Source organism: Phocoena phocoena, chromosome 17 (assembly GCF_963924675.1).
Source record: "Phocoena phocoena chromosome 17, mPhoPho1.1, whole genome shotgun sequence".
In the NCBI taxonomy this organism is placed as follows: domain Eukaryota; kingdom Metazoa; phylum Chordata; class Mammalia; order Artiodactyla; family Phocoenidae; genus Phocoena; species Phocoena phocoena.
This window is the reverse complement of record NC_089235.1, coordinates 35832362-35860257: the sequence shown is the minus strand read 5'-3', so window position 1 is coordinate 35860257 and position 27896 is coordinate 35832362. Positions and strand designations below refer to the sequence as shown.

At 38.4% G+C, this 27896-nt stretch overlaps 1 protein-coding gene across 1 annotated transcript in view; it reads left to right on the top strand.

Annotated features, from left to right (window-relative positions):
• PIP4P2 (phosphatidylinositol-4,5-bisphosphate 4-phosphatase 2) overlaps window positions 1–18607 on the top strand; it is a 93235-nt gene extending 74628 nt beyond the window's left edge. The window contains exons 6-7 of the mRNA XM_065895537.1: window positions 17486–17576; window positions 18236–18607. Coding sequence (XP_065751609.1) covers window positions 17486–17576; window positions 18236–18379 — 235 coding nt within the window. The 3' untranslated portion in view covers window positions 18380–18607. The remainder of the gene's footprint in view (window positions 1–17485; window positions 17577–18235) is intronic.
• Window positions 18608–27896: the final 9289 nt, after the last annotated feature.

The window sequence follows — 27896 nt, the reverse complement described above, 5'->3', positions numbered from 1 at the left end:
CCCTTAATCTCCTGCTAGGACTGGAGTGACCTGGCTCGTCCCTTTCTCATTCCTGTTTACTTGGAAAATAACTACTTAACCTCACAAATTAGCTGAAAATCCCTTTAATTTTACTCACTTACAGAAACATTCTCTGGAAGAAAGGTTATTTTGCTGTTTGTTCCTTGAACAAAAGTATTATTTTTTCTAGCTACTGTTAGCAGCTAAGATGACTTACTCTCCCACCTATTCACATCTTACCCTGCCCTTAAGTTTCACCTAATAAAGACTTCCCTGGCTAACTCATCTGAAAATTGTGCTTAAATAACACTGCTTGGCACCATCTTTATTTTCCAGGTGTCATTCACAATGCTAGTGTTTCACAGGGGAGTGTTATGAAGGGGAAGGTAAATAATTTGAAGGGTGAATAATCAGATGTTTGAGAAACCTTGCATGATCTTTTCCTCTTGGATATTCAGTGTCCACATTTTTGTATATTAGAGGCTCTTGACTTTCACATCCAGTAATATGAAAGACTAGTTAACCATTACAAATATCCTTTTAAATGCATTGTTCAGCTCATATGAAAGTTAAGAAAATCCCCAGGGAACAAAAATGGAGAGCAAATGACCACCAGGGCTGTCCTAAGGATACTAGGGACCCAGATACTTGGATTTCAGTGTTCAAATGAAGAATGAGAGAGAAGACCTTGGTCTTGCAGAAGGTGGAGAGTTGGAATACCATCCATCCCCCCCCCCCAATAAAGGACTATTCTTCATGAATAGAGTAGGTCAAGGAAAATGCCCACCAGAAAAGGAAGAATACAAATGGAAATTTTTATAAGAACAGTGAATTTCAGGTTTATATTTTACCTTGTTTATATGGTCTAAGAAAACCCAGTCCCAGAAATCATTTTAAAGTAGTTTAAGATTGGTATCATTCTAGGCTCCTAGGGAGCCTGGGAAAAGCAAATGAAAATTCTCTGTGGATGAAGACATTCCTAAACCATGCCTGCTAGGGTTTCTTATATTAAGGTCTGTCAAAATAAGTTCTTAACAAAAATACCAACATGAGGACACAAGATACAATAAGCAGAATTGGCATTGATAACAAACAGCATAATTAGACTTCTAGGAACTTCAGATATTATAATGTTAGCTATAGAATATGTTATAACCATGTCTAAAATGTCTTTTTTTTTAAAATAGAAATAAGAGAAGACAGATAAGAGTCTATAAGAAACGACCTGGGCACATACAAAAATCTGTACATAAATGTTCATAGCAACTTTATTCTTAATAGCCTGAAACTGGAAACAACCTAGATGTCCTTCTATGGCTGAATTGTTAAACAAACTGTGATTTTTCCAGACCTTGACATACTATTCAACAGTCAAAGGAATGAACAACAGTTCATCCATGCAACCATTTGGGTGAATCTTTGGGAATTTATGCTGAGTGAAAACCAGTCACACAAGGTGGCTTACAGCATGATTCCTTTTATATAACAGTTTCGCAATGACAAAATTTTAGGAATGGAGAACAGGTGCGTGATAGTGTGGTGAGTACAGGGGGTGGGTAGGCAAGAGGGAGGTGAGTGTGGTTATAAAAGGATCCTTGCAGTGATGGAACTCTTCTGTATCTTAACTGTGGTGGTGGGTACATGAACCTCCACATGGGATAAATTGTACAGAATTAAATATACACATACACATAAATGAATATAAGTAAAACAGGAAATATGAATATCAGTGGATTGTATTAATGCCAGTACGCTGGTTATAATATTGTACTGTAGTTTGCAAGATGTTACCACTGGGGGAAATTGGGTAGAGGATGAATGAGAGCGCTCTGTATTATTTCTTATAACTGCTTTTGAGTCTACAATTATTTAAAAATAAAAAATTAATTAACCCAAACAATAAGCAGGCAGGTTTTGAAAGATACAATAAAACTTCTGGAAATTAAAAATTACAGAAATGAAAGTACAGTGGAACAAGCTAAACAGCAGGTCAGATTAAGTTGACAACTAAAGTTATGGATTGGAAGATAGAGTAAAGTAAATTACCTAGAATCTGTCAGAGAGACAAAGATGAAAATAATATTGAAATAAATATATATAAGAGCATCTGATATATTTCTGATCTAGAAGGAAAAACTAGAGAATGGGCTAGAGGAATTTTGAAGAGATAATCCCTAAGGATTTTCAGATCTATGAAAGATATGAACCTGTAGATTCAAAAGGAACAATGAAATCCAAGCAGAATAAACAAATATGTTATAGTGAGATTGCAGACAACCTAAAATAAATAGAACATATTAAAAGCAAAGACAGAAAAGTCAGATTTTTAGTATGAAAAAGATAGCAGCAAACATCTCAACTACAACAATGGAAGCCAAAAAGTTTAAAAATACTTCAAAGTTCTAAGAGAAATTAACTGTCAAAGTGTCTAAACCATCACAGACTAATGAAGGTAAAATAAAGATATTTGCAGATGCAGAACCAACTAACCAGCAGTAACAACCAAAAAGAGTGGTTACCATTCTGATACCCTCACTAAAAAATTGATAAAAGATGAATTTAGGGAAAATATCCCTGAAGAAATTTCTCCTCTGTAAGAATAAGGAAAGTATAAACCAAGAAATTCTAAACATTCATCAGGAACACTAACTATATAAAATACCAAAAACATAACAGTAATAGTATTAATGCTAACAAATTTGGAGAACAAAAATAGAATTGAATTGAAATATTGGGACTTCCCTAGTGGCGCAGTGGTTAAGAATCCACCTGCCAATGCAGCGGACACGGGTTCAAGCCCTGGTCCAGGAAGATCCCACATGCGGAGCAACTAAACCCACGAGCCACAACTGCTGAGCTTACATGCCACAACTGCCAAAGCCTGCGTGTGCCCCCTAGAGCCTATGCTCCACAACAAGAGAAGCCACCGCAATGAGAAGTCCATGCACTGCAACAAAGAGTAGCCCCTGCTTGCCTCAACTAGAGAAAGCCTGCATGCAGCAACAAAGACCCAACACAGCCAAAATTATATAAATAAATAAATAAACAGATAGATAGATAGATAAAAGAATTGAACTGAAATATTGAAGAACAAGAACATGTAAGATGGGAGTGCAATGTTTAGAGTTAAAGCTTTCTAAGATCTTTGCATTTATTGGGAAGATAGATTTACCAAATGGTTTTATTTTTTAAAAGGTATGCATATTAAAAATTTAAGTGCAACTGCTAAATGAATAAAAATAAATTGTAAAACTTTCTAAATAGTAGGTAGAAAATGAAATAAAAGAATCATAGTCAATCCAAAAGAAGTCCAGAAAAGTGGGTAGAAAAGCAGATAGAGAAACAATAGAAAGCCAAAATACGGTAGAAGGGATAATCAAAATATATTACTTGTCAGAATATATATAATTAGACTAAACTTGTCAATAAAACTTGCAAGAAATTATCAGACTAGATTTAAGTACATCTGTATGCAATTTGAAGAAGAAACACATGAAATATGAGAACATAGAATGAAAGTAAAAGGTGAAACCATGAAACACTAACCAAAATGAAAGATATACCAGGCAAACACTAACCAACAATAAAATAGCAATAGTAATATTAGTTAAAATAGCAAAGACTGCTGTTCTCTTTTTCCTTGCAGTAGAACTGTCAGTCTTAATGGCGACCCAGCTGGAGACTACATTTCCTAACCTCTCTTGCAGATAATTGTGACCATGTGTTTATATTAGGGCCAATGGAATATGAACAAAGTGATGAATACATCTTCCTGATACTCTCCTTAAAGACAAAAGCTGCTTGGCCTCCTTTTCTCTCCCTTCCTCCAATTGCTTGGAAAAGGCAACTGCAGCAGAAGACTTGTTACCATATTGAGTCAATGGCAATCATAGAACAGATGTAAAAAGAATTTTTATCATTATGGTCACTTCATCAGAAATATAAATTTTGAACTTGAGTGCAACAAATAATCTAACTTTGAAATATGTAAAATAAAAATATATAATTATAAGGAATCTGCTCTTATAGATCGACATAAATACTACTGACTAAAAAAAATACACAATGTGAGAGCTGTGAGTTTTTATTGGGGGCATAATGAGGATTATAGCCCGGGAGACTGCATTTCAGATAGCCCTGAGAAACTGCTCCAAAGAGGGAGGGGGGAAGGTCAGTATAATGCAATTTTGGCAAAGGGGGAGTACATGCAGGCAAGCACATATTTTTTGCAGGAGGTTGCTGCTAGTCTCATGAAGATTACCACTAGTCACAAGGAGCAGACATCACCATGAAGGATTTTAGTACTTTTCTAGATACAAGGAAATACAAGAATTGGGCTCATAAAATCTCCTGAAAATATCTAACTATCTGAAGACCTGTTCTGCCAGTTTTTCCCTGAGCACAAAGTGCCTCATTCCTGAACTCCTCCGTGAACTCCTTTCAGGGGATGTTGAAGGTCAGCAGCTGCAGTGACTCATGATTTAATCCTTGTAGAGGTAGATGGCAAGTGCCAATTTGTAGCTGGCAATACAAAAAGCAAAATTGTAATACTTTTAGAAGAAAAGATAGAAAAATATTTTTATGACAGAAGTAGGAAAGAATTTCCTAGACAAGGCATAAAAAGTATGAACCTTAAAGGAAAAGACTGATAGCTTTGACTATATTAGAAGTACTTTGTGTTACATTGGTATCATTAGTAAATACTCATGATCAAAATATGTTATTAAAGTTGAATTTATAAAAACAGACTATAAGAAAATATGTTCAGTATATATAGCTGCATGGAATAGTATGCAGATTATATAAATGTCATCTATGGATCAGTAAGTTAAAGACAGCCCAAGACAGAGACAATAGGTATGAACAAGCAATTAATAGAAAAATAAAACCAGTAGTCAACCTGCATTTGAAAAGATGTCCAACCTCACTGCAAATTATGGATATACATAATAAAATCACAATGAAATACCATTCACACTCGTGAAATTGTCAAACATGAGAACAATACCAAGTGTTGAAGGGTTAATGAGGATGTAGGTGGAGCAGTGGAAGCTCTCAAATAGTGTTGGTGGGTATATAAATTTGGCATTTGTTAAAATTAAAAACATGTCTACAGTACTACCCAGCAATTCTATTCCTAGGTATATGTTTGAGAAATTCCTGCATATGTACATAAGGAAACACGTAAAAGCAAATTCAAAGTAGCCTTGTTATAATAGCAAAAACATTTAAAACAAAACAAAACAAAACCCTGACTGTCCATCAACAGGGAGAATGAGTAAGCTGTGTTATTCCATATAATGGAAGATAGTTATGCAAATGAATGAAGTAAGCTTCCACATATGACTATGGAAGAGTCTCGTAGAGTACTGAGGAAAAAAAAATCAAGTCACAGAAGCATACAGTTTAACACATGTACGTGTAAAGTTTTAACACTTGCAAAACAATACTATATATTGCATACAGATACCATATTTGTATTAAATGTATGAGATTTTATTGTGCATGTGATAGGTGTTTTTGTCATTGCCTTCTCCCTATGATAAGATGGCACTTGGGTTGTAGAGTAGCAGTAGGTTATTTCTTTCCTGGGAAGATTTTCCAGAGGTAGTGACTATTTAAGTTGAGTGATGAAAAATGAGCATGGGTTTTCTAAGTAGAATTCATGCACTGAAATTAATATACTAAAGTGTGTTCCTTTGGCTCACAGAAAAGCTACTCTGGTATTCACTTAGACCCTTTTGAATTATTGAGTATATTCTAACAAATTTGTTGCCTTCTAATCCATGGTAGATTAGACTGCCAGAGGCAGATACATAGGTAAATGAGAAATGATGGCCAGCTGTGAGATATAAGGCAGGAAAAATCACCAAATGCAGACATAGTTATTAAAACTAAAAGCAGTCTAAGGCTAAATGTAACATAAAGGCAATGAATCACAGATGCCCTAATAACTCCAGATAGCAGGTTGTACACTACTGCAATTAATGATGACCCCCCCAGGTCATCCACATGTTTCTATTTTTCTTCAACTATTCAGGAATTTTTATGATACATATTTGCAATAATATTCATCAATTTTAAAAAAGATTTGGGAATTGAAGCTATTTTTCTGTTATGCAAAATTAACCTTTTGGAATAGCACACTTCTAAATTATGCCTAATGAAATGCCCACGGTCACGAGACCCCTCCACAAGACCACCAGAGACAAGAGTCAAAGCCAAACGGCAAGGGTCATTTATTGCAGGTTCGAACCTGGACCTCCGCGCACTCGTTGCCGGTAACGCTAAGAGGTCCCGATGGAGTTTAGTACAGCTCTTTTATAGACAGGTACAAACAAGCTCGGGACCTTCTGCGGGGCTTTCCAGGGGTGGGGAGTACTGATTGGCTAACTTTTAAAAAAGACACTAGTCACTGATTGGTTAACTTTTAAACAAAGACACTAGTCACCGTCTGATTGGTTGGATGGTTGCAAAAGGGCGTTCAGCAAGCATAGTTACAGAAGCGAGAGCGGCTGGTTAAGTTTCGGTTTCCTGAGGCTTTGTTTTTCAATTAGGAATACTTAAGATGGGGCCATAGTTACAAACAGTACAAACAGGAAGATCGATGCAATCCTAGCAGCGCTACGGCCTAATGGCAGGGCATCAATTCAGTCCTATTTCTACCAAAGTAGAACATAGCCCTTCATTCCCCCTTCTTTCATGAACCAGAGGAGCCAATCTTGGGTCCTCAAGGCTCAGTTTCTTCATTTTCTAAGTCCTCGTATGGCTGATATTGTGATCTTAATACCATTAGCTGAACTGTGTTTATTCTTTTTCGGACGAAATCCATGATTTTGTTGAATATATAGGGGCCTATAGTGAGGAGGAGAAGGAGGCATAGTAGAGGGCCCAGGAAGGGGAGGAGGAAGGGAAGCATCCCATGAAATCCTGACCAAAGGGGATTGTCCGCTAATTCTTTCCGGCGGCGGGCTAAGTCTTCCTGGAGCTGGTGAATTTTGTTTCTTACAATGCCTGATTTATTTGCATAAAAACAACATTTTTCTTTTAGGGCGAGGCATATCCCACCCTGTTCAGCTGTCAGCAAGTCTAAGCCCCTCCTATTTTGTAGGACCACCTCGGCCAGCGAATCTAATTGGTCCTGTAAGTCCTGAATGGTTCCAGAGAGGGCTTCTACATCTTCTATTAATTGTCTAGACAGCTGATTATAGGAGTGAAGGGAGACCCCAAGACCTGTACTCCCTGTGGCCACAGCTCCTGTAATTCCTAGTCCTACCAGGAGGGGTATGGCTGTAATGGCTCGTTTGGTTCTTCCTGCCCAAAGGTCAAAGCTGGGAATGGGCAATGGAGTGTCTCCCGAGATCAGGTCTGCATTAGGGAGGAGGGTGGCTAGGTTGCAGACCCCTGTCCAGTTCTGGGGTAAATAGGTGTATGCTAGGTTATTTCCACAGACAAAGACAGTGGTGTTAGGACTACAGAGGGAGGAGTTTACGGGGATATACTGACTACATCCAGTAGATGAAAGGATTCCCAAGTCAATACTGGCGTTAGAGAGGGAATCGTTTTTGACAAAGCATGAGGTATTAAAGGTAGTTGAAAACTTTGAAAATTGTATGGGAAACGGCTCGGGGAGTAAAGTTGGGTTACATTGTTTGCTGATGTTTAAATTGGCGAAAATGGGGATGGCTATAGGGCAGGGCGGTCCTTGAGGAAGGCAGAGCCAGCAATCTTGTGCTAAGTTGGGGTTGGTGGTATTTAAAAGCGCAAAAGTAGCTTCTAGTATAGTTGTGGTTTGGGGGTCCAGTTCAGAGGGATTGACCTTAGGGCGAATTAGGGGGTGGTAGCTGAGCTGTGGGTACAGATCCTGATAGGCCTTTTCTATTTGTCTTCGGGTTTCTATCTGGCGCACTTCGTCTTGGGGCCCTCCACCGTCTGACATATGTATGGGGGCCCTGGTATTCCAGCACACCGGGGTCCCGGGAGTGCCAATGCATCCAGCCTGAAGGTATTTATTATTATCACTAATGGTGGGACTTTTATTATTCTGTAGTGTGGCTGTGAAATAAGTCTTGTTATTGGTCCCTGTACATTGCTGGTAAGAGGAGTAGCACGTGCTATGCATTGATTCCTGAAAAGTAGAACAGGGACAAATAGCTCGGGGGGGGGGGAGTGGTTTAGGCTTATGGTGGCATTGCCAGCTGGTTTTGACCCCGGTGCCTCCATATACCTGAACAAGGTATGCAGTTATTCCCCCGCAATCCTGCATGAGTATACCTTCGGGGAACAACAGGAGTCTCGCTAGTACCTCCCCTGCACTCACACGGTGCACCATATAGTTGTTGCATTAAAGCATTCTTATTGGGGGGGGGGGTTGAATCCTCCCCTCGTGGCCCGAGGGTTGAGGGTTAGGACTGTCATTAGAGCTATCAGCAGTACCTTGGTCCTCATGGGGGAGGGTATGGCGTAAGGTCAGTTTGAGGGGATTGTCCTTACTCCGATCAACCGTCCAGGTGACGTCAGCTTTAGTGGACTTGATGAGGTCAGAAAGTGGGTCCACCGGCTTGACGTGGGTGTAATGGATCCAGGCAGCTATGCTGTCCACCTTGATGGCCGTCGGCGTTGTCAGGATGATCTGGTAAGGTCCTTTCCACCTGGGTTCTAGGGTCTCTTGTCGATGGCGTTTGACAAGGACCCAGTCACCTGGTCGGAGCTGGTGTGGAGTAGGCGGGGGTCCTGTTGTATATAGCTCTTTTAGTTTGGGCCAGATTGTCTCATGTATCCGCTGTAAGGCTTGGAGGGAAGACAGGAGATTATTTTCTGGGTCCGATTGGATAAGGTTAGTCTTTAGGTTAGGGATAATAGGAGGAGGCCTACCATGTATTATTTCGTAGGGGGTAAATCCTAGCTTATAGGGGGAATTTCGCACCCTAAACAGAGCGTAGGGGAGTAGGACTACCCAGTTAGCACCAGTCTCCATGGTTAATTTAGTCAAGGTCTCTTTTAGAGTTCTATTCATTCTTTCTACCTGTCCTGAACTCTGGGGGCGGTATGCACAATGTAATTTCCAATCAGCCCCAAGTATGGAAGCCAGATCCTGACTTACCTTAGAAACGAAGGCCGGCCCGTTGTCTGACCCTATCATAACTGGAAAGCCATACCTGGGCAGGATTTCTTCTAGTAGCTTTTTAGCTACTATTTGTGCTGTCTCATTCTTGGTCGGGAATGCCTCAGTCCAACCTGAAAAGGTATCTATAAACACCAGTAAATATCTATATCCATATTTGCCAGGCTTTACCTCCGTGAAGTCCACTTCCCAGTAGGCTCCGGGCTGGTTCCCTCTTTCCCGGATGCCAGCGGTTGGTGGGTGGGTGTTAGCATTATGGAGTTGGCAGACTGCACAGCCAGCAACCAGTCGTTCAGTTTTTTCGGAGACATTTTTAATTTTAAGTCCAGTCTGTCTGATGAGATCCTGTAGCCGTTGGGCGCCCAAGTGGGTGCTACGATGGATCCGTTCAAGGACCAAGGTTCCTAGTTTTTCTGGAAGGAGGATATTGTTCTTAGCGTCCCGCCACCATCCGTCTTTAACCTGGGTTAGAGGGAGTTTGTTTATCCATCTAATGTCATCTTCCGAGTAGTCGGGTTGGGGCGGTAATTCCCGGGGCCCTGGATCCGGCAGTTGTAGGGGAAGTAATGGTATTGGAGTGTATGCCGCCTTTCGAGCCGTCTGGTCTGCCAAATTGTTGCCCCGGGCGACTGGATTTGTGGGTTTTTGATGCCCCGGGCAATGTACAATGGCTAACTTTTTGGGTTCCCATATGGCCGCTAGCAAGGCCAGGATTTCCTCTTTGTTCTTGATGTCTTTGCCCTCTGCTGTGAGTAGTCCCCGCTCTCGGTATATTGCCCCATGTATGTGTGCGGTAGCGAAAGCATACCGGCTGTCTGTATATATGGTGGCTTTTTGGTCTTTGCTCATCTTGAGAGCTTGGGTCAGGGCAATTAATTCAGCTTTTTGGGCTGAGGTCCCTGGGGGGAGAGTCTTTGCCCATATCACCTCAGTTTCCGATGTTACCGCTGCCCCCGCATACCTCTGACCTTGCTGGACAAAACTACTGCCGTCAGTGAACCATGTGACTTGTGCATCTAATAGGGGCTGGTCACATAGGTCTTCCCGAACTCCATGGATCTGAGCCAGTACCTCTGCACAATCATGGAGTGGGGAGTCTAAGTCTGGGTCAGGTAATAGAGAGGCAGGGTTTAAAGCCCGTGGTGGAGTGTAGCTGATTTTGAGAGGATTTAACAGTAGACCCTGGTAGTGGACCAATCGAGCATTGCTCATCCATCGGTCGGGAGGCTGTTTGAGAACCCCGTCGATGGCGTGGGGGGTGGTGACATGTAATTCCTGTCCCATAGTTTGTTGGCATCCTTTACCATTAGGGCTGTGGCGGCGATCACCCGGAGGCAAGGAGGCCAGCCTGCAGCCACGGGGTCCAATTTCTTCGATAGGTAAGCGATAGGCCTGGTCCAAGGACCGAGGGGTTGGGTCAACACGGCCTTAGCTATGCCTTTATTTTCATCCACAAAGAGGTGGAAGGGTTTGGAGACATCAGGGAGACCCAGGGCGGGTGCGGATAGCAAGGCAGTTTTTATCTGCTGAAACGATTGCTCAGCCTCCTCTGTCCATTCAAAGGGCGTCTGTTCTTTGGTGGCTAAGTATAGTGGTTTGGCCATTTCAGCAAATTTGGGTATCCATAAACGGCAGAACCCAGCTGACCCCAAAAATTCTCTCACCTGTCGAGGCGTGGTGGGTCTGGGGATGTGGAGGACAGTCTCTTTCCGTGCATCTGTGAGCCATCGTTGCCCCCCTTTCAGTAGGTATCCCAGGTAAGTTACCTCAGGCCTGCAGATCTGCGCCTTTTTGGCAGAGGCCCGGTATCCCAGGGTGCCGAGAGTCTGTAGGAGGTTTCTGGTTCCCTGCAGGCAGGCTTCAGCGGTCCCAGCATCTATTAAGAGATCATCAACATACTGCAGGAGGGTTATATTGGGGTTTTGTCTCCGGTACTCACTGAGATCCTCGTGTAGGGCCTCATCAAACAAGGTAGGTGAGTTCTTGAATCCTTGGGGAAGTCTGGTCCAGGTGAGTTGTCCGTTTATGCCTCTCTCGGGATCCGACCATTCGAAGGCAAAGAGTTTTTGACTTTTGGGTGCTAAGGGTAAACTAAAAAAGGCATCTTTGAGGTCCAGCACAGTATACCATTGTTTTTCTGGACTAAGGGCGCTCAAAAGAGTATATGGATTGGGTACGGTAGGATGGATGTCTATGACTCGTCTGTTAACTTCCCTCAGGTCCTGTACTGGGCGGTAGTCTTTACTGTTAGGTTTGCGGACTGGCAGCAGGGGTGTGTTCCAGGCCGACTGGCAGGGACGCAGTATACCTAGGTCAAGAAGCCGGCGAATATGTGGAGTGATACCAGTTTTGGCCTCTATGGGCATGGGATATTGTCGGACACGTGCAGGATCTGCCCCTGGTTTGATTTTTATGAATAGGGCTGGGCGATGTTTGGCTAGTCCCATCCCACCTGTTTCTGCCCATGCTTCGGGGAACTGCTGAAGCCATGACTTTATATCTTGATTTTGGGAGGGTGGTTCCTGGTGAAGTCGGTACTCATCTTCCAAGTTCAGGGTGAGCACAGATATGGGTTGGTTGTGAGGGTCTGTTATGATCGGCCCCTCTGACCGAAAATGAATTTGCGCTCCCATTTTAGTAAGTAAGTCTCTCCCCAGTAAGGGGCAAGGGCTATCGGGAATGACCAGAAAGGAGTGGGTTACTTTTCCCGTGCCCAAGTCCACAGTTCTCTGAGTGGTCCAGGGGTAACGTTTAACTCCCGTAGCTCCCTGGACCCAGGAGGTTTTGTCAGAAATTTTCCCGTGGGGCTTAACCAAGACCGAATGCTGTGCCCCTGTATCCACCAGGAATTGGACTGGTTTCCCCTCCACTTGTAGGGTTACCCTGGGTTCGGGGAGGGGGTCCGAACCCCGTCCCCCCTACTCTGCATCATATGTAAACAGGACTGGGGTGGTGGCCTTCGGTTGCCATTGCCCCTGGTTGGGGCGCGGCTGCCTTTTTTTGGGGCATTCCCGAGCCCAATGGCCTTTTTCCTTGCAATAGGCACATTGACCTCTGTCCAATGGTCGCCTGGGAGGTCGAGTGGCTGGGGGGTCCCCTTGATCTTTCTGAACAATGGCGGCCAGGACCTTAGTCATTTTCTCAGTGGCTTTAAGTTGTTTATCCTCTGGGGCATCTCGGTTATTAAAGACGTGCTGAGCAATACGGAGTAGGTCCTGTATCTGTTTGCCCTCCAGATCTTCTAACTTCTGGAGTTTCTTTTTAATATCAGGGGCTGCCTGGTTAACGAAGGACATTACAACGGCAGCCTGATTTTCGGGGGCCTCTGGATCCATAGGGGTATATTGCCTGAAGGCTTCCATTAATCTTTCTAAATAAGAGGAGGGACTTTCTGTTTTACCTTGTACAATTGAATATACCTTGGCCAAATTAGTGGGCTTGCGCGCGGCAGCCCGGAGACCCGCCATTAGAGTCTGGCGATAAATGAGCAGTCGTCCCCTACCTTCTCCCGTGTTGTAGTTCCAATCATCCTGCGGGGGGCGAGTTAAGGGAAAGGCTGCATTAATAAGATCAGGGTTAGCGGTGGGTTGACCATCATCTCCAGGAACCAGTTTTCTTGCCTCCAGCTGGATTCGTTCTCGTTCCTCGGTAGTAAACAGGATCCGGAGAAGCTGTTGGCAGTCATCCCAGGTGGGCTGATGAGTAAACATAACACTATCTAGAAGAGCTATCAAGTCTTTAGGATTATCAGAAAAACGAGCGTTCTGGGTTTTCCAATTATATAAGTCACTGGTAGAGAATGGCCAATATTGGAGTCGGGGGTTCCCTGTCTCATCGGGAGGGCCTATTTCTCGCAGGGGTAGGGCTGTGGTGGAATCTGGATGGCGGAACCCTGGGTCGCGCTGAGTGCGTCCACGGGTGCGTCCAGCCGGCCCAGGGGAGTTATTTTCATTGGGCAGGAGGGCCGGCAGTGCCTCTGCCTCTCGCTCCTCCGGTTCTGACCTGGGTGGCCTCTCGGGAGGGGCCACAGGAGGTTCTTCCAAGGGGAGAGGAGCAGGGTCAGGAGCAGGAAGGGGGACCGGTTGTGGGGCCAAAGGAGGATGTTGATATGGAGGGGGTTCTATGAGAAGGAGGTCTTGGCTGTCAGAAAGTATGGGTGCGGTTGAGGTCTGAGGCTTGGGAGGTTTAGTTGGTCGGGCCGTAAGGATCTTATATGTCCCTGATGACAAAAAGGGGGCCATCCAGGGAGGTGGGTTTTCTACCAGGTCCTGCCATACCAAGATGTAGGGGATTTGGTCCGGATGGCCTTCTTTCCCTGGTAAGAAAACTCTAGATTTAATTTTTAGGACTATAGGAAGACAAAAGGTACCCTCGGTGGGCCAACCAACCCCGAAAGTTGGCCATTCAGAGCTGCAGAAGGTAATAAGTTTTCTTTTCCGGATGTCCAGACTGAGATCGTGTCCTCGGGATTTCACATCCCCAAAATTAGTGAGAAGGAGGGAGAGAGGGGTACTCTGTGTTTGGCCCATGTTTAGGTCCTGGAAGAGGTTGGTTAGAAAAGGTTATTCTGAAAACGAAAGTGATTAAGAGCAGTCCCAATAGCGGAGCCTGTAAAAGGAGGAAGGGAGGTTATCGCGTGCGCGCTTCAGATGGGCTATCAACCCCCAGATGGGTCGCGGTGGACGTCTCCAATCACGCCCGACTAGGTGTCCTATAGCGCATCCGCCAGGACTGTCCTAGTCCCCAAAACAGAAGGTACCTTGAGCCAGCTTACTTACCGATCGGTTGTCAGCGATGACCCGTTGACCTGATGTCTGGTGGGCTTGGGGGCATCCCGGACGAGCCCCCAAATGAAATGCCCACGGTCACGAGACCCCTCCACAAGACCACCAGAGACAAGAGTCAAAGCCAAACGGCAAGGGTCATTTATTGCAGGTTCGAACCTGGACCTCCGCGCACTCGTTGCCGGTGACGCTAAGAGGTCCCGATGGAGTTTAGTACAGGTCTTTTATAGACAGGTACAAACGAGCTCGGGACCTTCTGCGGGGCTTTCCAGGGGTGGGGAGTACTGATTGGCTAACTTTTAAAAAAAGACACTAGTCACTGATTGGTTAACTTTTAAACAAAGACACTAGTCACCGTCTGATTGGTTGGATGGTTGCAAAAGGGGGTTCAGCAAGCATAGTTACAGAAGCGAGAGCGGCTGGTTAAGTTTCGGTTTCCTGAGGCTTTGTTTTTCAATTAGGAATACTTAAGATGGGGCCATAGTTACAAACAGTACAAACAGGAAGATTGATGCAATCCTAGCAGCGCTACGGCCTAATGGCAGGGCATCAATTCAGTCCTATTTCTACCAAAGTAGAACATAGCCCTTCACTAGTAAGTGATGCATTTCTGTGTTTCATTTATTTAGTAGACATTCTATGAGTAATTTACCATGTGGTAGGCATAATGTGGACACTGGCCATACACAAACAAATCAGATAATTATATCATCCACTAACACAATGTGTGATATATGATATGTGTTAATATATGTTTATTTAGGAAGAGAAGAAAATACCAGTTGGCTTTTTGATCTTTGCTATACTTTTATCATTTTGGAAATTAAAAAAATTAGAAGTAGAGAGAACTGAAAACTATTGGAATTTCAATTGAGAAATATATTTTATGAAATTCCCATAGGCTTCTTGCAGTATGTATTAAAAGATTTTTAGAAGTTTAATCTCTTTAATTTTGTAATTCTGATTCTAAAAATTTATCATAAGAAAACAATGAAAAATAAGCACAATGGGAAGAATTAATATTGTTAAAATGGCCATACTACCCAAAGCAATCTACAGATTTAATGTGATCCCTATCAAATTACCCATGACCTTTTTCACAGAGCTAGAACAAATAATCCTAAAATTCATATGGAACCATAAAAGACCCAGAATTGCCAAAGCAATCCTGAAGAAAAAGAACAAAGCTGGAGGCATAACCATCTCAGACTTCAGGCAATACTACAAAGCTACAGTAATCGAAACAGTATGATATTGGCACAAAAACAGACATATGGATCAATGGAACAGAATAGAGAGCCCAGAAATAAACCCACACACCTATGGTCAATTAATCTTTGACAAAGGAGGCAAGAATATATAATAGGTAAAAAGACAGTCTCTTTAGCAAGGGGTGTTGGGAAATTTGGACAGCTGCATATAAATCAGTGAAGTTAGAACACACTCTCATATGATACACAAAAATAAACTCAAAATGGCTTAAAGACTTAAACATAAGATATGACACTATAAAACTCCTAGAATAGAACACTTGCAAAACATTCTCTGACATAAATTGTACCAATATTTTCTTAGGTCAGTCTACCAAGGCAATAGAAATAAAAGCAAAAACAAACAAATGGGACTAATCAAACCTACAAGCTTTTGTACAGCAAAGGAAACCATAAAGGAAGTGAAAAGAAAACTTACAGACTGGGAGAAAATATTTGCAAATGATGTGACTGATAAGGGCTTAATTTCCAAAATATACAAACAGCTCATACAGCTCAAAAACAAAAACACAAACAACTCAAATTGAAAAATGGGCAGAAGACCTAAATAGACATTTTTCCAAAGAAGACATACAGATAGCCAACAGGCACATGAAAAGATGCTCAATGTCACTAATTATTAGAGAAACACAAATCAAAACTACAATGAGGTACCACCTCATGCCTGTCAGAATGGCCATCATTAAAAAGTCTACAAATAGGGGCTTCCCTGGTGGCGCAGTGGTTGAGAGTCCGCCTGCCGATGCAGGGGACACGGGTTTGTGCCACATACCGCGGAGCGGCTGGGACCGTGAGCCATGGCCACTGGGCCTGCGTGTCCAGAGCCTGTGCTCCACAGCAGGAAAGGCCACAACAGTGAGAGGCCTGTGTACCGCAAAAAAAAAAAAAAAGTCTACAAATAAATGCTGGAGAGGGTGTGGAGAAAAGGGAACCCTCCTACACTGTTGGTGGGAATGGAAGTTGGTGCAGCCATTGTGGAAAACAGTATGGAGGTTCTCAAAAACCTTAAAATAGAGTTGCCATATGATCCAGCAGTTCCACTCCTGGGCATATGTACAGACAAAACTATAATTCAAAAAGATACATGCACTCCTATGTTCATAGCACTATTCACAATAGCCAAGACATGGAAACAACCTAAATGTCTATTGACAGATGAATGGATAAAGAAGATGTGGTACATATATACAATGGAATACTACTCAGCCATAAAAAAGAATGAAATAATGCCATTTGCAGCAACATGGATGCAACTAGTGATTATCATACTAAGTGTAGTAAGTCAGAAAGAGAAAGACAAATACCATGTGATATTACTTATGTGTGGAATCTAAAATATGACACAAATGAACCTATCTATGAAACAGAAACACACTTGTGATTGCCAAGGTAGTTGGTGGGGGAGAGGGATAGATTGGGAGTTTGGGGTTAGCAGAAGCAAACTGTTACATATAGAATGGATAAACAACAAGGTCCTACTGTGTACCACAGGGAACTATATTCAGTATCCTGTGTTAAACCATAATGGAAAAGAATATAAAAAAGAATATATATATATATATATATAGATATATATATATATATATATAACTGAATCACTTTGCTGTACAGCAGAAATTAACACAACATTGTAAATCAACTATACTTTCATTAAAAAAAATAAGCACAGTGCTTTTAGATGTTGCTTACCTGGCATTATTTCCAAGAAGAAAAAAGTGTCCAATACTAGGGAATTGGTTAAGTTATGTTATATTCATCTATCAGAATTCAAGTTTGAGGATACTTAATGATGTAAGAAAATGTTTATGCTAAATTGGTAAGTTGTAAAAAATGGCTGGAGAAAAATAGTGGTATTTATGGTAGTGGAATTACAGGTAATTTTCCTTTCTATTCTTTATTCTTATTTTCCAAATTTTCTACACTAAACATATAACAATGGTTATAAATGTAAAAAAAAATCAATTTCTATTTGTAAGACAGCACTGATTTTCCATTCTGGAATAGATTGTTTTGGAAATAAATTTTTATCTTGGATGATCATTATTGACCATAGTGAGTTTTTGTGGACTTTGTCAATGATCAACACTTGAATTTTGTTTAAAGCCACAATAATTCACACACAAATTCACCAGGTATGATTTAGATCACTCATTAAACATATTATTATGTACGTTCTTGTCTCTCAAGTTGAATAAATAAATAGAAGTATATGTATTACTAAAGCCGTAGATAAGTATTCACAAAGATGAAATGGAGAATCTTCATGTAAATACTTAATATTCTGTTTTGTTCTCATGAATTTGCAGTTCCTCTGTGGGTAGTGCACTTCCTCGAAGACGCTGCTGTGCATATATTACCATTGGAATGATATGTATTTTCATTGGAGTTGGATTAACTGTGAGTATTACTCTACTCGCTGTTAGAATTCTTTCCTCTTAACTTTATCAGTAGTAAATGGTGAGGTCTGGAACAGCCTTCATTGATCGCTGAAGAACCTGCCTCCCTCGCATACCAGGCCCAGAAGCTTCTGAAGAACTATGAGCAATCCGAAGCCAATCCATTGGCCTGGAGCTTGCCCATCCAGGTGAAATCATGTCTTGGGATCCCTCTGAAGGTCCTTGACATTGGGAATTTTACCCTCCATTTAACAAAAGCCCATTTGTTTTTATTTAGTGCCAGAACCAATTTTGTCATGGCCAAAGCTGAAGCAATGCTCATTCAGCTATGAAGGTCTGAAAAACCATTCTTCTTTTTATTCAAGTGAAACAGAGATTTATTATCAATATGGGGATGACATTGGGGTTATATAGATTAAATTCCTTTTATAAATAAGATATTTTAATGGAATTTTTGTTTACTTTATAAAGTTCATAGTTAATGTAGCTAGCAATGTCATTTTATTAAATTTTACTCTGTTAGTGGTAGCCAACAAATGCAGCAACTCATATTTTGTTGGGGTTTTGTTATCTTAGGAATATACTTCATAAAAACTGCATGTAAGCCAACACAAGTTCTCAGTTTCTAACCTTTTATTTTTATATTGCTTTTTATTTTAGGTTGGCACCCAAGGTTTTGCAAGGCGATTTCATGCAACCTATGTTTCTTGGGCAGTTGCTTATCTCTTAGGTTTGATCTGCCTTATCCGAGCATGTTATTGGGGAGCTATAAGAGTGAGTTATCCAGAACACAGTTTTGCATAAGCTTGTTTATGATTTGGTAATGCAGGTGAGAGTATCTAGCAGTTCTGGATAAACTACTCTGGCATCTTTAAGTCATTTACCTAATGGATTTCATTCTGGTTTATGTATGAAGTTTTAAGACTTTGGGAGTCTTTTATGAACAAATGCTCATTGTACTACATTATATGCAGATAGGTTGTTTTGCTGCTAAGTTTTCAAGCTCCAAATAATAAAGCTTGGTCTTCATGTTCTTTTACATCTCTTAAATATATTTTTGATTTGTTCCCAAATTTTACATATAACATCAACCTTTCATTATTTTTAAATCAGTTATTCCATTACTTTCTGATCTGTATTTCTAAGAAGTGTTTATAAATGTTGGTATAATAGCTTCACATTTATACTTATATTTTAATTAAACAGTAACACAATTGCTTGCTTTAAAATCTAAGCAATACACATTTTGCTTGAACTGCTTACTGTAACTTTAACTAAGATTATAGTGACCTTATTCAGGAAAAAAAAATTTAGTGTACCTTCAAAGACTTGACATTCTTGTCAGATAAAGACCATTTCTAGATACTGTATGCTTGTTTTATGTTGTTTGTAGAAAGATATAATATTTTGGTAGTAATTTAAAATACAAGAATAAAAATATTTATTTGTCCACAGCTGGAGATATGTTGGGTAAATGTTTTTTCCTCAAAGATCACAGGATCTTTGTCTTTGTCTTTGTCACAGGATCTTTTTGTCTTTTATTTTTGTCATTTTTAAATTTACTAATTATAAAAGTTCTGGCCTAGATTTTTGAAATTTAATGTTAATCATCTCTATGTATTCCTTTATGGAGACTGAAGTATTTCACATAACATATTTCACAATATTTAACCATTTACAAAGATGTATGTATATTAGGTTGTCCTCCTTTTCATTAGATCATGGTAAATTTTTCTTATTGGGATAATTATGGAATACTTATATGTGAAGGGAGCCTGTAACATTTTATACTGGTTAAAATATTGAGATGAGATGCAGTTACTTTTACCATTCTTCTCAAATATAGCTAGTTAAATAATTACCAAATTTATTCAAAATACAGATCAAAGACATAAAGCAACATAGTTTTCTAAGAATTCACTAGGATTTAAGGAATCAGCTCTTGCACTGCCCATCTTTGCAGTTTTGAAAAAGATTAACTGAGAGGTAATATTCTAAAGCTTTTGAAGTAGTAGAATTAGATAATGAGATGCTCTGAGTAAATTAATTGGCTATTCCATGGATAAGAATAATATTTTTAATTATTTATGTTCCTAATTAGTATAAAAATGTACTCATCAGAGAGTTTGGAACAAACTACACGTAAATTTCAAAGAGTAAATGATAAATGTATAAATGCAGTTGCTCAGGATTATATGTACCTTTAAAAATATACTAATAAAGATTATTGTTCAAAAATTACCTTGTTCTATTCCATTTTTAAAAAATAAGAGGTTTTTCTAAAATTGCCTTGAGACCTTACTCTAAAGTTTTCATGTTCAAGAATGCATATAATGTTCCTTTATATAATATTCGCTTATGTTTTTTCCAGTATTTTCATGCTTTTATTTTAAAAAGAAAGATTTTTTAATCCATTTGTAATATACTTGATTTATGAAATGAAAATCTAATTCATTTATTTTCTTAATCGTTGATTAGTTGTAGCAGCATTGTATATTGAGTAATACATTCTTTCCCCAGTAACTTGAAATCCCACATTAAATTATATGCAACATGATTATATTCCTTTTGGAATATAACTCCATGATAGCAGGAATCTTGGTCTTATTTGCTGCTTTATTTCCAGCATTTAGAAGAATGCCTAGTGCGTATGTGTTCAATAGATACTTGTTGCATGAATGAATAAATGATTGAATGAATTGGTATGTTAAATTCTTAAATGTGCTTGGGTCTGGAATTTATGTTTGTTCCAGAATGTATAGGTAAATGTTTATATAATCTTATGCTAATGAAAATCTTTCCAAGTAGAAGCCCAAAGCAGATATTAATAAGAAAGAAATTCAACATCCATTTATGATAAAAACTCTCAACAAAATGGGTATAGAGGGAACATACCTCAACATAATAAAAGCCATATATGACAAACCTACAGCAACATCATATACAACAGCAAAAATCTGAAAGCATTTCCTCAAAGATCAGGAAAAGGACAAGGATGTCCACTCTCACACTTCTTTTCAACATAGTATTGGAAGTCCTAGCTACAGCAATCAGACAAGAAAAAGAAATCCAAATTGGAAAGGAAGAAGTAAAACTGTCACTGTTTGCCAGTGACATGATACTATATATATAGAAAATCTTAAAGACACCACCAATAAACTACTAGAATAAATGAATTCAGTAAGTTGCAGGATACAAAATTACTATAAAGAAATCTGTTGAATTTTATACAGTAACAACAAACTATCAGAAATAAAACAGTCCATTTACAATTGCATCAAAAAGAATAAAATACCTAGGACTAAATCTAACCAATCTTTTACAGAAGGTAAAAGACCTATTAAACTGACATTAATGAAAGAAATTGAAGACAACACAACAAATGAAAAGATATACCATGCTCATGTATTGGAAGTATTAATACTATTAAAATGACCACAGATTCATTGTAATCCCTATCACAATACCAGTGGCATTTTTCACAGAACTAGAACAAATTATTCTAAAATTTGTATGGAAACACAAAAGACTCCAAATAGCCAAAAGAATCTTGCAGAAGAAGAACAAAACTGGAGATATCATGCTCCCTGGCTTCAAACTATACTACAAAGCTGCAGTAATCAAAACAGTATGGTGCTGGCACAAAAACAGACACACATTATCAATGGAATCAAAAATCAAGAGCCAAAAAACAAAGAACCAAGAGCCAGAAATAAACCCACATGTATGGTCAATTAATCTACAACAAGGAAGGCAAGAATGTACAATGGGGAAAGACAGCCTCTTCAATAAATGGTGAACAGCTAGATGCAAAAGAGTCAAACTGGACTACTTTCTCACACCACATACAAAAATAAACTCAAAATCGATTAAAGACTTAAATGTAGGACCCCAAACCATAAAACTCCTGGAAGAAAACATAGGCAGTATGCTCTTTGACATCAGTCTTAGCAATGTTTTTATGGATATGTCTCCTCAGGCAAGGGAAACAAAATCAAAAATGAACAAATGGGACTACATCAAACTAAAAAGCTTTTTCATGGCAAAGGAAACTAACAACAGAACAAAAGGCAACCTACTGAATGGGAGAAGATACTTGCAAACAATATATCTAATAATAGGTTAATATCCAAAATATACAAAAAACAACTCATACTACTCAACACCAAAAAAAAAACAAAACTTGGGCAGAGGACCTGAATAGACATTTTTCCAAAGAAGACATATGGATGGTCAACAGACATATGAAGAGATGCTCAACATCACTAATATCAGGGAAAACTACAGGATATCACCTCACATCTGTCAAAATGTTTATTATAAAAAAGACAACAAATAGCAAGTGTTGGTGAGCATGTGGAGCAAAGAGAACCCTTGAGCACTATTGGTATGAAAGCAAATTGGTACAGATACCATGGAACACAGTATGGAGGTTTCTCAAAAAAACTAAAAATAGAACTACCATAGGTTGCTGCAATTTCACTTCTGGGTATTTTTGTGGAGGAAACAAAAACATTAATTCAAAAGGTATAGGCAACCCTATTTTCAGTCCAGCATTATTTATGATAGCCAGGACATGGATGCAACCTAAGTGTCTATCAACAGATGAATGGATAAAGAAGATGTGGCATATATATTCAATGGAATATTACTTAGCCATAAAAAGAATGAAATGTTGCCATTTGTGACAACATGGATAGATCTAGAGAGTATTATGCTAAGTGAAATAAGTCAGACAGAGAAAGACAAATGCCATGTCATTTCACTTATATGTGAAATCTAAAAAACAAAACAAACATAACAAAGCAGAAACAGAGGCACAGATACAGAGAACAAAAAGGTAGGTTTGTGGGGGGATGGGTGAAATAGATGAGGGAGATTAAGAGATACAAACTTCCCATTAGAAAATTAATAAGTCACAGGGATGTAATGTATAACATAGGGAATATAGTAAATAATATTTAATAACAATATAGTGATAGGTGGTAACTAGATTTATCATGGTGATCATTTTGTGATGTATTAAAATATCGAATCATGTACACCTGAAATGCCATATTGTAAGTCAGTTATACTTCAATTAAAAAAATACATTAATAGGAAAGGATTAATAGATTGTATGATTAAAAGAAAAAAAATCATAAGTAAAGCCAAAAGATAAACTGGTGAAGATCTTTTCAAAATAGTATAAAGAATTACTTTTTTTAATACGGGAAGAGACTAAAGGCATGAAAAAGCAATTCACAAAAGAAGAAATACAATAATTAATAAACACCATCTTTTTAAAAAATGTGCTAATGATGAAAGACTATACGTTAAAAACTATGAAAAAAGAATTTCACCTACCATATTAACAAAAGTTAAAAAGCAGTAATATTCCTGCAATTTCGAAGATATGGGAAGGTACACACACACACACATGCACACACACACACATTCTTTGACCTAGTTATTCTATCTCTAAGAATTTATCCTAAAGGTGTTATGGATAAGATAACAAATATATATGTACAACAATGTTTATCACATTTTTATTTATAATGGGGGTTAAAAAGGAAAAAATGTCTCAAAATTCAATAATGTGGACTAAGTGAAATAAATTATGGTACACCTGTACTGTAAAACAACAGGCAGTCATTAAAAATATGATGAAATTTTTCATCTGTTCAGTTGGAATGGTTTACAAAATATTGTGGGACAAAATCAGATCACAAATCAATATGTAGAGTATAATTCACTTTAAAAAAATGATTTTACATGTTATGTGTTGAAAAAACTAAGAAAAATTAAGCACTAAACATTAAGAATAGTTATCTATGAGTGATAGAAGATAAATGATTTTTACTTTATTTCTGTGCTAGATTAACTAATAGTTGGAAAGTGTTAAGTTTCCTTTTGATAAACAGATAAGAATGCTAAATGATGATCACATCAGTATTTGTTACATTGTCATTTGATTCTTGAGTTTTAAATTTATTAAAACCCAAACCAATGAGTTTCATCCATAAAACCTTAAGTTTTAAAGTTAACATATTATATATTTAAGCTTAGTCTTATATGAATTACCATAAATTTTTAATTAACTACATCCAAACTTATGACAGTTTATACTTAGCCTTCCAGTGACTAGTACAGAAGTAGAACACAGAAAGTGCTGGGAAAACATTATTGGAAAGAATATAACATAGCCACTCATCAGAAAAGGAAGGATTTATTTGTCCCCTGTGGTCCAAGGTAGGAAAAAAAAAAAAAAAAAGGCTTAGTTCTTAGAAAAGAGAAAAATAGAACCATGATCAGGTATTCTTGAGCAAGTCATTTGTGAGAATACATATGTCATTTTGGCAGAAAAGAAAGAATCCTAATAATGATAGGTGGCAAGTATGGTGCTAGCCTTACAACATGTGCTATATAATATTCACAGAAATCCTAAGAGAAAGCGTCTTGTTTCTGCTTTGCCAGAGGAAATTGAGGTGCCACTCCCATAGACCTGAAAAAGATTTTGCGTAGAACAGGCATCTGCATTCAAAACAAGCACTAATGATTCTGATGTTGGTTTTCCCTGAGTCATACTCTGAGAAACACTGTACTAAATCATGATGAAAATATACACAATACATGTTCACATGCACTTGCTCTGGCATTCACATTTTCTAATATAGAAAAAGCTTTGATTGTATTTGAGTAGTAACACCATTTTTTTTGTTTAGCTTTTGTTTATTTTTGATCTAGCTATACTTGTGTGTAACTCATCTCTGGGAAGAAAATAAAATATTTGCCCTAAGTATTCATTTCACAAAGAATAGAATACTCTAGTTTAAAAAACATTTTTTTATTTTATTATATCATTATTAATTTTATAGCATTTTATCTTAAATATTATTACATGTATTTATTTTCTTTTTTATAATTAACAAAATCATAGGAAATAAGTAGGAATATTACATATTAAATATAAGGAAACTGACATACAATGAATTTTAATTAATATAACTTCTCTTTCTTGTAATAGCAATATTTATTAAAATGATTGTTAAATAGCACAAAATGCTAAAAAAAGTTTGTAAAGGCTTTTAATTTTTAAATTTATTTTACATGTTCGGTTACAAATTTAAATAAATACTAAGGTTCTTTATGTTTGATAAATGTGCATGTGTTTGACCTTAGGTGGAATACCACTGATAAACAAAAACGAGAAGCCTATATTCTTTTGGGACTGCCTCCCAAATAAGTTTTTAGGTAAGGCTAAATATCTGAGTGCAGTTTGTAATTTAACAGGTGAGAGTCTTTGATCCTCCACAGAGATAGGCTTCAGTTTTGTAAATGTAACTAAAACTCATTTAAGGTAACTTGCTAAAAAGGAAGTGATCACACACATTGCTCTGAAGTTTTTAAGTGTCTTATGTGTATGTGTAATGTTTAGATATAGAACTACTGTAAGTTCCCAGTGTTTAAATAAAATTTTCTGAAAAACCTTGCCCCAGTGTCTGATACTCTATGCCAAATATACCATTGACTTAAGATATTTGATATTTAAATAATCTTGGAGAAAATACATTACATTTTCATTAGTCATTAAGCCTTTAGCAAGAATAAGCTTAGGAGATTTGTAGAGAATTCCTTAGATTATGTAATGCCTTATTTTTTCCTGGCCTCTTCCTACACACCTGCTGTATGACTCCTTCCTTTAAAAGTTCCTCTCTGCCTACCATCTGCCATCCACAGGTCTTCTTTTACTCCCCCATAATTAATGCAGACTTCAGTATCTGGTTTTCATTCTTATCACATGCCATTGATTTAAATGTCAATGTGAATGGCCTCTCTAATACTCTGGTCTGGACTCATTTCTTTGATTCCCTCAAGTCCAGTGACCTTTATCTCCATTACGCGTCTGCTATTCACCACTGTAGCTGCACTCTGGGCGCCCATAGTTAGAACCACTCCATCTCCAAACTCATACTCAGATATCCACTCTCTGAACATATGCTTCCTCTATCCAAAATTCTGACCCTTTTTGTACTGCCATTCCTGAATATCACCTTCAACACTTCTAATTTCTTGATTATTCCAATCTATCATCTTCTATATTTACCAATGAATCCCATAACCACAAATGCCACTACATATTTTTGATCTTTACCTTCAATTACACCTCAACATTGTTTACCTGTCTTCAGCTCTCTCTGCAAATTTCCCACAGATACCATATGAAAACTTTAGTCCTAAAGCCCCTTACCACACTTTTCACAGAGACCCCCTTCCTCTTACAGCGGTTGTTTTCTTATTTCACCTATTCTTACCTTTGTTCCATTCCTCCACCTACACTCTAGATTCATTCCATTCCCTCATTCCTCCTCAGGGAACTCACAATATCTTTTCATTGTTTCTGAGATCCATCTGGCTGCCTAAATCGATAACTGGCATCACCATTTTTATTTCTCATCTCACACCCTCTACAATCCATCAGTTCTCCCTATTCTCTGAAGTATGTGCACGTCTCTTCATGGTTCCTCCCTATCTTAATTGTGACTCTCATCAACATTTCCTGTAAAAGGCTATGAACAGGTCCCTCTGCTTCTATTTTTGCCTTGCCTGCTGCCTGTACCTCTCCTCAATCCATTTTCCACATTAGTCACCTAAGTGATTATTTTTTAGATGCACATAAGATCTTATCATACCCTACCTACAGTCCTTCAGCATCTCTCCACATGCTTATAAGGGAGATTAAAGGCTCTTCATTCTTCTTTAGCCTAATATTGAACCACTACCCAAGCAGTGTCTCATATTTTGTGTTTCTGCAGTATTGAATTACTGATATTTTTTGGTATTGCTTCTGTTTTATTTCTATATGCCTTTGGACGTGTCCTTCTGCCTGCAAGGAATATCCCTGTCTAACTTGGTAAACTCCTTTCTATCCTTGAAAATCCTCCTTAGGCATTACCTCCCCTGCAAACTCTTCCATGATCCTTCCTCTCCTCCTTTCCACCCAGACAGAATTCTTTCCTTGTACTATTTCTATTCCATGTAAATACTTCTGCCACATATACTACCCTCTATTCTACTTACAGGTTTATAGGTACTCTTAGACTATTGTTCTCTTCTTACTAGTTGTGCCTCAGTCATGCAAGTCGTATCTCAGTTTGGTTTTTATATCCTCAGTGCCTGGCACATAATAGGCATAGACTTTCAAAATTTTTTCTTTTTTTTTTTTTTCTGAACTAAGCTGAGTGGAAGCAAATTGCTATTATAGCTTTTCATGCATTGTTTCAATGATTATCTGTATTTGGGGGTGTGTGTATCTTCCATAAAATGCTTTGTAGATGTTTGTGGAATAAGAGGAAGAATACTGACAGGAGGTTGGTAAGGAGATCATTTGGTAAACACTAGGTAATGCTACCTCTTCAGCTTTTCCCAACTCCCAGGCTTTCAGTAGAACTACACAGGCACACCATGAATGCCTTTATCTTAACAATTAGCTATTGAATTGGAATTGTCTCTGTGTAACTGCACCCTAACTAGACAGTACCTACCATGAGAACAAGAAACCAGTTTGTGTACGTGTTACTTGTGCTCATACAAGGTTATTTGTGATCATACAAGGTTTTATTAACTAAATGTAAGGTATTGTGAAGGTAAATAAGCTAAGAAAATACAATTGTAAATAAAACCTCTACTTACAAGTAGTAAGACACATTTAACTCTTAATTATTATCCTTCTAATTGGGAACTGGGATTCCTATTTCCACTTTTGTATTTTCCTTGATACAGTCTCCAAACCTTTTTTTTTTTTTGAACCAAAGTAAATATTTATTTAGAATGAGAAAAACAATGCAATGACAACAAATTAAAAATTTTAAAAAGCTGACAAATACCACAAACATCAAAAAATCCATAAAAATATTTTAAATTAACTGCCTGTATTTTTAGTTTTTTGATTGCCTCTTCATTTGAAAACAATTTTGTAGTGCATTTTCTTTGTGAGAATAAATAATTTGGTATTTTCTCCAGGATAGGCAATCAAAATTTATTTTTATTATTGAAAGTTTAGAAAAGTTAATTTCAGTAACAACTTGTAGTGTCAATTTTTAGTGTTGTTAAATTTGGGGAAACTTGTCATGAGTTTCTTATGTGAGCTCAATGATTTCAGGGCATTTCAAGTTTTCCTGGGCAGTGTAATTAGTATTTAAATTGCTCACTAACCTGTTGTTAAGCTCTTTTTGTAGATGTATATTATAAGTTCTGGATTATCCTTGTAGATGCCAATATTTCTTACCAAATCAACAAGAGATTTTTTAAAATTTCAATGTGTTTATATAATTTATTC